Raw genomic sequence first — 12,703 nt, forward strand, 5'->3', positions numbered from 1 at the left:
CCGACCTGTCTCCAAATACGGTTTGACCATAATGCTAGGATTTAGCTAGGGCTTTTGTTTTTATTTCACTCCCACACTTTACTGGTTTCAATTTATCAATCCAGACGGGTGTCTGGTGGAATGCTCAGGTTTATGGCAAAATCATTTCAGGCATTTGTTTAACCCTCTCCAGAAAGGCATTTTCAGGGGTTCACTGTTGGTACAGTTAGTAGGGGCAGTTTTGTTTCGATTTGCTGGCAAATCTCTAAAATCTCCCCGTTTAACTTTCGCCCGCAATTCCTAATGCCGCGAAGGCCGTTTCCGGCGCTCTCCCCGCTGCAGGCCGAGGCTGGCGCAGAGACACAGGAAGCACCGCCCCTGGGCGTCTGGGTCCTCGCCTCGTCGGCCGCAGCCCCGCGGCGGCGGCGCTCGCGGTGCATTGTGGGCGCTGTAGTCCGGCCGGAACCTGTTTGCAACCGCGAGTCCCATGACACCGCTTCGCCTCACACCCCAACCCGCAGTGCCCCTCCCCAGCCTTGGCCGGGCCTCCCAGGACCCGGGCGCGGCGTTCCAGCGAGTCAGCTGTTTCTCCCCTGGGCTCGGCGGCGGAAGCTTGAGGGGCGCGGGGAGGAGCTTCGCGTGCGGGGTGAACGCCCGCTCTACGTGCTCGTTCGCTTCGCGACCGCTGCGCGCGAGCCCCGTGTCCCCACGGCGGGCAGCCTCGGCGGCGGCGGCTGAACGCGGAGGGGGCGGAGGGAGCCCGCGGCGGCGGCGGCTACAGCGAAATGGCGGAGACCGTGGCTGACACCCGGCGGCTGATCACCAAGCCGCAGAACCTAAATGATGCCTACGGACCCCCCAGCAACTTCCTCGAGATCGATGTGAGCAACCCGCAGACGGTGGGGGTCGGCCGGGGCCGCTTCACCACTTACGAAATCAGGGTCAAGGTGAGGCCGTCTTTCCCCTTTCCCAAGAAGCCCCTCCCGCTGGCTCTGGTCACCCCCAACTCGGCCCAGGAGTGAACCTCCGCGGGCAGCCACAGCCGCTCAGGCCGGGAGCCCCCTTGCAGAGGCTGGCCGGGGTCGTGAGCCAGGGCCCCTCTTCCTATAGGGCTGGTGTGGGGGGGGCTGCAGAGCGAGCCCGGCGCCCTGGCACTTGGAGAAGGTGCTCGAAGAGGAGGGCGTGGGTTGAGCGCCGCTTGCCCCTCCAGCAGCTGATCTGGGAATGACATTTGAGTTGAAAAGGGGTAGATCTTTCGAGAACACATCCCTTCACAGGGAAGGGAAGAAGATGTTGACTGAGAAAAGGGGCTTGCGCAAAGTTAAAGCCTTTTCCCAGTTTTCTCTTCCTGGAGACTTCCCAGAGGTAGCAAGCCAAGCCCGCTGCTCCGGGCCCTTCCCGAGCTACTAAAGTAACCTAGGTTGTGCAGTCTTCTAAACGGGACTTAATGAAAGTTCACAGAAGCCTGACAATTTTTGATAGGGCTGAGCCAGACCAGAAGGGTGGTTGGACATGGTTGACTTAAGCACTTTGGGCCACCGCCCTGCTAAAGGCTGAAGTGTGGTGTCACTTACCTCATAATCCAAAACTACAGTTGCTTTAAGAAAAGCCTATTTATTTAGGGATCTTGCTGTCTTAATTCGAGATTTGCATTTAACCGAATGAAGAAATCAACAGAAATAAAATATACCTAATTTCACAACTAGTGTTTGTTGGCAATAAATAATTCAGATGATTTGAAAGATATTGAAAATAGTGCTTCACTTTCACTCTATAGTTCAGTATTAAAGAATTTGCCGGCCGGGCGCGGTGGCTCAAGCCTGTAATCCCAGCACTTTGGGAGGCCGAGGCGGGTGGATCACGAGGTCAGGAGATCAAGACCATCCTGGCTAACATGGTGAAACCCTAAAAATACAAAAAACTAGCCGGGCGACCTGGCGGGCGCCTGTAGTCCCAGCTACTCGGGAGGCTGAGGCAGGAGAATGGCGTGAACCCGGGAGGCGGAGCTTGCAGTGAGCTGAGATCCGGCCACTGCACTCCAGCCTGGGCGACAGAGCGAGACTCCGTCTCAAAAAAAAAAAAAAAGAAAAGAATTTGCCCATGTATGGAAGCATCTTTAAAAATTAACATTAACTTAAAGATGACAGCAAATTGTTTTATTAAAAATTAAGTATAAGATGATTTTGCCTTTAATCAAAATTTATATGACAAGCTACTATTAACATTTAAGTGAAATAATTTCTCACTGACTTAGGCACTTTGTGTCGTGAAAAACACAGAACGTGAACTTTGCCATCCTAACCATTTTTAAGTGTACAGCTCAGTAGTATATTCACTTAAGTTGTGAAACTTAAGTATTTTTAAAAAACGATTCTTATGTAGTTAGCATTGATATTAAAAAGTTAAACTTTAAAATATGAAACGAATAGTTTAATGTTTCAAGCCACTGTTGTCTTCTTATGGATGTGTAAAATGTGAATCATAGGCCGGGCGCGGTGACTCACGCCTGTAATCCCAGCACTTTGGGAGGACCAGGTGGGCGGAACACCGAGGTTGGGAATTCTACACCAGCCTGACCAGCATGGAGAAACCCCATCTGTACTAGAAATACAAAATTAGCCGGGTGTGGTGGCGCATGCCTGTAATCCTAGCTACTCGGGAGGCTGAGGCTGGAGAATCGCTTGAACCGGGGAGGCAGAGGTTGCAGTGAGTCTAGATCGGGCCATTGCACTCCAGCCTGGGCAACAAGAGCGAAACCCTGTCTCTAAATAAATAAATAAATAAAAATTGAATCATAGGCTATGTTGCCATAGGGAAACTGCAAAATCCAGGCTCCAGTACACCTGGGGAACTACATTCCCACATAAACCTAGCGGAAAAGTGAATGTTTTCCTAATTGTCTGTAATACCTGACAGATGGTTCACTAGAAGGAACTTCCTCTTTTGCCCTATACACCAGTGTTTTCTTTTTTTTTTTTCTCTTGTGCTAAAACAGAACTTGGTATTCTTGTTTCTAGACTTCCATAGCAGGTACTTCCTGTCACAAAATTGAATTGGAATATCCTGCCTACACTTCCTCCACTTACTAACTTTGAGTTTGTCTTGCCGAGTGCATTATATTAAATGGATTCTAGTATAATAACTTAATCCTGTTTTGTTTTTTTTTTTTGAGACAGAGTCTCGGTCTGTCGCCCAGGATGGAGTGCAGTGGCCAGATCTCAGCTCACTGCAAGCTCCGCCTCCCGGGTTTACGCCATTCTCCTGCCTCAGCCTCCCAAGAGGCTGGGACTCTTTTTTTTTTTTTTTTTTTAAATACAGCTAATACCTTAGCAAATAACTGATGTGACACTTAAAAATGGTTTTTGGGCCTGGCACAGTGGCTCACGCCTCTAGTCCCAGCACTTTGAGAGGCTGAGGCTGGTGGATCACTTGAGCTCTGCAATTTGAGACCAGCCTGGGCAACATGTTGAAACCCCTTCTCCACAAAAAAAGAAATTAGCTGGGCATGGTAGTGCGCATGCCTGAGGTCCTAGCTACTCCGGAGGCTGAGATGGGAGCATCACTTGAGCCCAGAATAGTCATTTGTATGTTAAATAAAAAATTTTTTTGTTTTTTTTGAGATGGAGTCTCGAACTGTCGCCCAGGTTGGAGTGCAGTGGCGCTATTTTGGCTCACAGCAACCTCCGCCTCCCAGGTTCAAGCAATTCTCCTGCCTCAGCCTCCTGAGTAGCTGGGATTACAGGCATGCGCCACCACGCCTGGCTAATTTTTGTATTTTTAGTAGAGATGGGGTTTCACCCTGTTGGTCAGGCCTGTCTTGAACTCCTGACCTCATTATACACCTGCCTTGGCTTCCCAAAGTGCTGGGATTACAGACATGAACCACTGCGCCCGGCCTGAAAATAATCTTTTTTAAGAATGATTAATGAGTCAGAGAACTAACAAATTATACACTTACTTTGGTTTGTATTTTTGTATAAACCAACTCACTGGGTGTTAACAGCTGTTAACAGTCGTAAATGCAGGTGCCTATATGAAAACCTAATTGAGTTTTTAATGCATGAAATGCCCTTGGATTTCTTTCTTTCTTTCTTTCTTTTTTTTTTTTTGAGATGGAGTCTTGCTCTGTCGCCAGGCTGGAGTGCAGTGGCGCAATCTCGGCCCACTGCAACCTCTGCCTCCCGAGTTAAAGCTATTCTCCTGCCTCAGCCGCCCAAGTAGCTGGGACTACAGGCACGCACCACCATGCCCAGCTAATTTTTGTATTTTTAGTAGACATGGGGTTTCACTGTGTTGACCAGAATGGTCTCGATCCCTTGACCTCATGATCCATCCGCCTTTGCCTCCCAAAGTTCTGGGATTACAGGCGTGAGCCCCCACACCCAGCCTGGATTTCTTTTAGTATGTAATGTGTTAACTTAAAACTAAGGACACCATATAGTAAGGAAATTAGCCCTTATTTGAGCAGCATATGATTTTTTAGAGTAATTTTAGTCTTGCATTAAGGCAGAGTGGCTATGACATGAATAGTTTAATATTTTGTAATTTTTTTTTTCTTGAGATGAGAGTATCGCTCGGTAGCCCAGGCTGGAATGCAATGGCGTGATCGTGGCTCACTGCAGTCTCAAACTTCAGGGCTCAAGTGTTACCCCCGCCTCAGCCTCCCAAGTAGCTGGGACTACAGGGTGCTACTATCCCTGGCTAATTTTTTATTTTTTGTCAGATGAGACTTGCTATGTTGCCCATGATGGTCTTGAACTCCTGGCCTCAAGTGACCCTACCCCACTCAGCCTCCCAGTGTTGGAATTACAGGCATGAGCCACCTCACCCAGCCCTGCAATTTTATTATTCTCCAAACTGTTACTGCTCTCCCTAACCCCTACTGACTACCTTTTGCTATTGAATTTGCTATGTGGAAAACCATTTTATGTTACAGAATTTGAACTTTTAAACTATCTTACAGTTACTGTCTCATTCTGGTCTTGAGAAAAATTTTCAGTTTTACAGGATCTGATTGAAATTACTCTAATTCACAGGGCAATTTTATCTGGATGGTGGCACTTAGAATGCAAGTTTCCCAATCTCCATTTATCTTTTGGTTTGAGGATAGTGTTTAAGACTATTAGGATCACTTGATTAGTATCTCTGGGCTTTTGAAAATAATTACACAGTGTTATGTTTTTAAAAATTGTTCTAATGGATAGGTGCAGCAGAGAGCGCCATAAATGATGAAAGGTTTAGGAAAGTTCAAGGTCTAGAATTATTTAGGCATATTAAAGAGAAGGCTGAAAGTAAAATTCAGTCACTGTTTATAAGTTTGTGCTATAATGTAACTTTAATATTCTGGAGATTTTTAAATTAATCAAGATCTATTTTACCTGGAGACCACTGTTTTGAACAGGAATGAAATTAGAATCTTTCTTGAGCTCTGACATAGTCCTCAGTTCAAAGAATAGATTTAGCATTTCCTAGCTGGGTAGGGTACAAAATCAAAGCTCCACTTCCCCTCTGTGAAATAGGTGTGCTAATAATAGTACCTACCTCTTAGGACTAAATGGGATAAGGCACATGAATCTTTCTAGCACAGTGCCTGGCACATAATAAGCACGCAAAATTTAGCTCTTTCTGAAGATAGACATTTTCTAAATTAAACGTCAGTGATCAACTACATTTTCTATGTGTTAACGTGTAATTGAGTTACTAAAATTGTTAGATTTTCTTATCAAGAAACCTACTTGTCTTGGAAGTATACCTTCATTAAGTAAGCATGGTATAAAAAGAAGCTATCTTATTTGGTACTTAACCAAGTAACCTTTGTGTATGTATTTATTTTTTCAAGGCAGGGTCTCCCTCTGTCTCTCAGCCTAGAGTGCAGTGGTGCAATCACAGCTCACTGAAGCCTTGACCTCCAGGCTCAAATGATCCTCCCAACCTCAGCCTCTCTAGTAGTTGGAACCACAGGCACACACCACCACGCCCAGCTAATTTTTAAATTATTTGCAGAGACGAGATCTCACTATGTTGCCCGGGCTGCTCTTGAACTCCTGGGCTCAAGTGATACTCCCACCTCAGCCTCCAAAACTGCTAGGATTATAAGTATGAGCCACCACACCCGGCTCCAAATAATCTTTTAAAGTTGAGCTTTATTAAAGCATAAAGCTGAATAATAACGTTGGCTGATAAAAATTTTAACAAGATGCTAAATAAATGTAGCATCTTATCTTGACTGTTTGCCATTCTAAACTTGTATGTTTTTTGCTCTGGGTCAGTCATCTAATCTTAAATTAGGAGTCATTAATATCCAGATTGGAAGCTGAGAAATAAATTTTAAAATCTTAGACTTAATTTTAGGAATTATAAACATGTATTATTGAAGGGCTAAAATATTAATAGTATTTTAAAGATTTGGGGGGTCGGGCATGGAAAATCCTGTATGTAATCCCAGCACTTTGGGAGGCCAAGGTGGGAGGACTACTCGAGCTCAGGTGTTGCCACAAGCCTGGGCAATGCAGTGAGACCCTGTCTCTACAAAAATTTAAAAATTAGCCAGGTGTGGTGGTATGTGCCTATAGTCCCACCTATGTGGGAGGCTGAAGTGGGAGGATTTCTTGAGCCCAGGAGGAGGTCAAGGCTGCAGTGAGTCATGATCACACCACTGCACTGTAGTCTGGGTGACACAGTGAGACCCTGTCTCTAAAAAAAGAAAAGAAAGGTCAGGCGCGGTGGCTCACGCTTGTAATCCCAGCACTTTGGGAGGCCGAGGTGGGCAGATCACGAGGTCAGGAGATCGAGACCATCCTGGCAAACACGGTGAAACCCCATCTCTATTAAAAATACAAAAAATTAGCCGGGCGTGGTGGCAGGCGCCTGTAGTCCCAGCTACTCGGGAGGCTGAAGCAGGAGAATGGCGTGAACCCGGGAGGCGGAGCTTGCAGTGAGCTGAGATCGCACCACTGCACTCTAGCCTGGGCGACAGAGCAAGAATCCATCTCAAAAAAAAGAAAAGAAAAAAATCAGGACATTTTGATGCCAAAGGACATCTGCAGAATCTATGTAGTTCTATCAATTGGCCAATGAGATGTTGTCTGTTATACATGTTCCTGCCAGCTATGGCTGACATTTCTAGGATCTCCATCAAAGAGAAGCATGCTATTAGCAGTGAAGATTCTGTTCTTATCTCATCCATCCCTTAAGAGAATGGAGAGTGGGGGAGGAAGACAGTGGCAATTTTAAAGTAGCCCTGTTATATTGAGTTTTTAGGGATTCTGTTCTGTTAAGGGATGTATCATTTGAGTATCTATTATGTGCAAGGCACTGTGCTGTATGTGTAAAATTTAATATTGAGATAACCAAGCAGAGCAGATAATACTCCTGTTTTGCAGATGTAGAAGCCGAAGTCCCAATTGATCCTCATCTCTTGTCCTTTCCTCATTTTGACTCCAGTCCTGAACTGGTATCTCCCAATTAAGCTGAGTTCTTTTGTATCCAAGCCTTTTGCACACACTTCCTCCTCTGTTAAGAACAGGCTTCCTTTAACAGCCTCATCTGGTTACTATGACTTATCCTGCAGGACTCAGCCTTAATGTCCGCTTTTTAGAAATTTTGGTGATCCCTTGACTCTGGACCAGATTTCCTTCCTGTGTGTCCTAGTAGCCTTGTTAGGATTAAATTTGTTTGCTTGTCTTTGGCTTCCTGTAAGTTCCTATCACCCATTATAAGCTCTTAGAGGACAGGGGGTCATAATCACCCTTACTCAATATCTAACACTGCTTGGCACATAGTGAACACTTACAAATAAATGAAGTTTAGGAAAGTTAACTTCCCCAAGGTCACAGCTATTCAATGGTAAAACTGGGATTTGAACCTAGATTTTTCTGACCTTCAGAGCCCATATATTTTTTTTTGAGACAGTTTCTCACTCTTGCCCAAGCTAGAGTGCACGGTGATGCAATCTCGGCTCATTGCAGCCTCAACCTCCTGGGCTCAGGCAACCCTCCCACCTTCACCTCCTGAGTAATTGGCGCTCCAGGAGCATGCAACTATGCCTGGCTAATTTTTTTGTATTTGTAGAGACAGGGTTTCTCCATGTAGCCCAGGCTTGTCTCAGTCAAAGGTTTCACCGTGGTTGCCCAGAGCCCTCACAGAACATTCATACCACCTGAGGAGGCTTTGAAACCATTCAGGTTCTCTTTTAATTGGGGTGGGGTGGGGTTTGGGCAGTGGTGGGGTTTTTTTTTCTTTTTTTTGTCTTTGAGACAGAGTCTTGCTCTGTTACCCAGGCTGGAGTGCAGTAGCACAATCTTGGCTCACTGCAAGTTCCGCCTCCCAGGTTCATGCCATTCTCCTGCCTCAGCCTCCTGAGTAGCTGGGACTACAGGCGCCCGCCACCACGCGCAGCTAATTTTTTGTATTTTTAGTAGAGATGGGGTTTTACCGTGTTAGCCAGGATGGTCTCGATCTCCTGACCTCATGATCCACCCGCCTCGGCCTTCCAAAGTGCTGGGATTACAGGCGTGAGCTACCGCGCCCGGCTGGCAGTGGTGGTTTAAAAAGCATCCCAGTAAGGGCACTTTACTGATATGCAGCAAGGATTTCTGCTGCTGTTTATCATGCTCTCTGTCTCATTGAGATAGACAGTAGAGAAGGAGGAAAAATATACATAGAACCACAGTGGTTGGTAGCTTTGATGGGGTTAAAAAAAAAAAAACAGATTCTAAAATAGTAAAACATGAAATGAATAGCAGATCTTGGCAACAGAGATGAAAACCAGCGACATTTGCCAAAGATAGAAAACTTTTTGGAGGGGAGGCATTTAAATATTAACTGAAAGCATACTAATCTCTACAGCTTAAGTTTTTGGGAAGAAGAGGAGACACAGACTACATCCAGTCAAGCCAGATCTTTTTACCCTTGTCTTGCATCATCCATGTCTATATCCCTGTATAATAATCATGAAAGTAAGCCAGAAGTAAAAAACAAAAAAAAAAAGACAAAAATACATATTGATTTAAGAAAGGAATTTTTTAGAGACAGTGTTTTGCTGTGTTGCCCAGGATGGTCTTGAACTCCTGGGCTGAAGTGAGCCTCCCACCTCAGCCAAGTAGCTGGGATTACTGTTGCATACCATCAAGCATGCCTCAAAAAAGGAGTCTCTATAAATATTGTCACTTTATACTTTTAAAGGGGAAAATCTAAAAAAATGCTTTGAACTATCCTGGTGATCACATGTAATAGACATTTTCCTCTCCCGCTCACCTTCATCATCATGCTTATCTCACCCCTTCCAGAAAGTACTAGACTGTTATTATTAGATACTTTGATGTTTGTACCGTGTTATGCTGCTTTCATGTAAACAGAGCCAGCAATTGAATATCAGATAAGAAAGATGATGTCCAAGAAAATCTTGGAACTGCTATTTTCTTTTTTCCAGAAGTTTATTCCTATGGCCGGGTGCCGTAGGTAGCTCATGCCTGTAATCCCAGCACTTTGGGAGGCTGAGGTGGGTGGATCACTCGAGATCAGGAGTTCGAGACCAGCCTTACCAACATGGCAAAAAACCGTATCTACTAAAATACAAAAATTAGCCAGTGTGGTGGTGCATGCCTATAATCCCAGCTACTCAGGAGGCTGAGGCACAAAGATTGCTTGAACCCTGGAGGCAGAGAGTGCAGTCAGTCGAGATTGCACTACCACATTCCGTCCTGGGTGGCAGCGAGATTCTGTGCTTAAAAAAAAAAAAAAAAAAGAGAGGAAGCTTATTCTTAAATGTGCAACAGGCTCCAAGACATTTCATCCTTTGCTTCCTAGAGTGGAAGCAGAAGATTTTATGGTAGGAAATACAGATATTTAAATAGGAATGGGATCAAGGGTCATCATTGCCTCGGGCACAGTGGTTCGTTTTTTGGTTTTTGTTCTTGTTTTCCAGATTTCTCCCTTCTAAGTACTAACCAGGCCCAACCCTGCTTAGCTTCTGAGATCAGATGAGCAATTGGGTGCATTCAGGATAGAATGGCCATAGACTTTTGCCAGATTTGTTAATTCCACCTGTCCAGGGAACCGTTCCCTGTGGCCTTTGCTTTTAGCTCCTCAAGTTTTTTTCTGCTCCTCTTTTTGTTTCTGCTTGAAATCCTTGTCTTCCTCATACATCTCCTTGGCCTGTTTCTTGTCAGGGGCTTCTTGCCGTAGGTGCCTGTCAGGAAGGCTGGACGTGGTGCCTGCCATTCCTTCCTCAGACCCTGCACAGGAAACTGGAACTGCAGTTTACTGTTTTGATTCCTTAGTTAAAAGACATAAAGCTTTCAACCAAAGTCCTACTTTGTTTTTTGTTTTTTTTGTTTAATTTTTTTTTTTTAGACAAGAGTCTCACTCTGTTGCCCAGACTGGAGTACAATGGTGCCATCTCAGCTCACTGCAGCCTCCGCCTCCATGGTTCAAGCAATTCTCGTGCTTCAGCCTCCCAAGTAGCTGGGAGTATACAGGTCATGCACCGCCATGCCCGGCTAATTTTTGTATTTTTAGTAGAGATGGGGTTTCACCATGTTGCCAAGGCTGGTCTCAAACTCCTGGCCTCAAGTGATCTGCCCACTTCAGCCTCCCAAAATACAGGCGTGAGCCACCGCGCCTGGCCACTACTTCTTTAAAGAAATATTTAACCGACAACCTCGGAATTTGGACTGTGTTGGTAAAATGTGATGTTTGCTATAGCTTTCCAGAAAGGTTGTATCAAATAGTGTAGAGTTTGGGTTGTTCTCAGATAAAGAAGATAATTTTGTTGTTCTTTTGGTTTTTTCTCCACATAGAGAGGTTTCAGGCACAGTCTAGGGTTAGTATCATGGCTTGACTATCAGCTTCTAATATATTCACATTCTAGCCAGGGGGAAGGTTTATTTCTGCCCTTGAAGGACACAACCAGGAAGTTGTATTATTTCTGTTTCTGCCCCATTGCCGTACTTAGCTACAAAAGAAGCTGGGAAATTTAACCAGGCAGCCATGTGAAGAAGGGAAGAGTAGATACTGTTCTTTGCTTTGCCACATTAACAAATGGTTGTGGTTGGCCCTTCTAGGATATGGCTTTAAGCTACACTGTGATCATCTCTTACTTCCTTTTTTTTGCTGATGCCTGGAATTTCGGTTTAGAGTAAGTTCATTTGATTTGCAAGAAATAAAATTGTACTTTCATTAGTTTGGAAGTCTTAAGTGAGTAAGTTTTGATTCTTTCATGATAATTTTGTTAAGTTGAGAAAAAAGGCAAGCATGAAGACATGGCATATCTGATAGAGGTATACCTTGAGATTGGGCTAGAGATTCTAAAAATAGTTGATTGACCTTTTTTTTTTCCCCTTCCAAGGCTGCTTAAAACTATATTGGTTTTACTTAGGACCACCATTGTAGTTGTTGACATTGAATGATGGGAGTATATAATTTGAGCCACCAAAATAAATGAGGCCAGTGTCTCTTAGCAGAGAATCACTTAATCTCCTAGCAGAGAAGTAGATAATTACTTAAAATAATTTCGTAAAGTTACTTTGTGTCCAGCAGTATTGGAATGGTCATTCCATAATTATTTGTTCTGTAAGCTTAGATTTTATCAGTGATGGAGCATTTCATCACTGATGGAGCATTTCTTTTGGCTTTCCTAAAGTTATTTTAGCACCTGTCACCTATAGCTTGTTTGCTTTCTGTTTTTTCTAGTCCTGCCCTTGTGGAATGACCTTCTCTGTTGTACAATAAGTCTCATTCATACTGAGAAACAGGAGTCTCAAAGCCCCTCCTTGTGTCTGGTCTTGGTATCTCACCCCTCTCTTGTGTTGACTTTACTGGTTATCTTCAAGTGGAAACAAGTAGAGAAAAATCTTGTCAGCTAGGCATGTATGTGTATATCACCAGGTCTTGTCTTAAATTTACACCCAAAGATTCCCCCATGGTATATAACTGAGGACATTCTTAGGACACTAAGGAGTATAGATAGAGCAAGGGTTGGCAAACTGTGGGCTTACCTTTTTTTTATAAATAAAGTTTTATTGGAACACAGCATATCCATTTCTTCCCATATTATCTAAGACCACTTTTATACTATAAGGGCAGAATTGAGTAGTTGAAACAGTATGTTTACTATCTTGCCCTTTAAGAAAAGGTTTGCCGATTTTGTGAAGAGACGAAGACTGAGCGGTTGTGTCCGCGTTGCTGACCTCGACCAGCAGTCGGTTTCTCCACGCAGAATCCGGGAGTAGGAGACTCAGAATCGAATCTCTTCTCCCTCCCCCCTCTTGTGAGATTTTTTTGATCTTCAGCTACATTTTCAGCTTTGTGAGAAACCTTATCATCAAACACAATGGCCAGCAACGTTACCAACAAGACAGATCCTCGCTCCATGAACTCCCGTGTGTTCATTGGGAATCTCAACACTCTTGTGGTCAAGAAATCTGATGTGGAGGCAATCTTTTCGAAGTACGGCAAAATTGTGGGCTGCTCTGTTCATAAGGGCTTTGCCTTCGTTCAATATGTTAATGAGAGAAATGCCCGGGCTGCTGTAGCAGGAGAGGATGGCAGAATGATTGCTGGCCAGGTTTTAGATATTAACCTGGCTGCAGAGCCAAAAGTGAACCGAGGAAAAGCAGGTGTGAAACGATCTGCAGCGGAGATGTACGGGTCAGTAACAGAACACCCTTCTCCGTCCCCTCTACTCAGCTCCTCTTTTGACTTGGACTATGACTTTCAACGGGAC

General features: G+C 44.5%; 1 protein-coding gene across 1 annotated transcript in view; it reads left to right on the forward strand.

Moving 5' to 3' along the window:
* Positions 1–422: 422 nt before the first annotated feature.
* The window catches only part of SNX3 (sorting nexin 3), a 41,061-nt gene continuing 28,780 nt past the window's right edge, over positions 423–12,703 (forward strand). Inside the window, exon 1 of the mRNA XM_017878747.1 lies at positions 423–926. Coding sequence (XP_017734236.1) covers positions 765–926 — 162 coding nt within the window. The 5' untranslated portion in view covers positions 423–764. The remainder of the gene's footprint in view (positions 927–12,703) is intronic.

Source organism: Rhinopithecus bieti, unplaced genomic scaffold (assembly GCF_001698545.2).
Source record: "Rhinopithecus bieti isolate Rb0 unplaced genomic scaffold, ASM169854v2 scaffold_11508, whole genome shotgun sequence".
Classification (NCBI taxonomy): domain Eukaryota; kingdom Metazoa; phylum Chordata; class Mammalia; order Primates; family Cercopithecidae; genus Rhinopithecus; species Rhinopithecus bieti.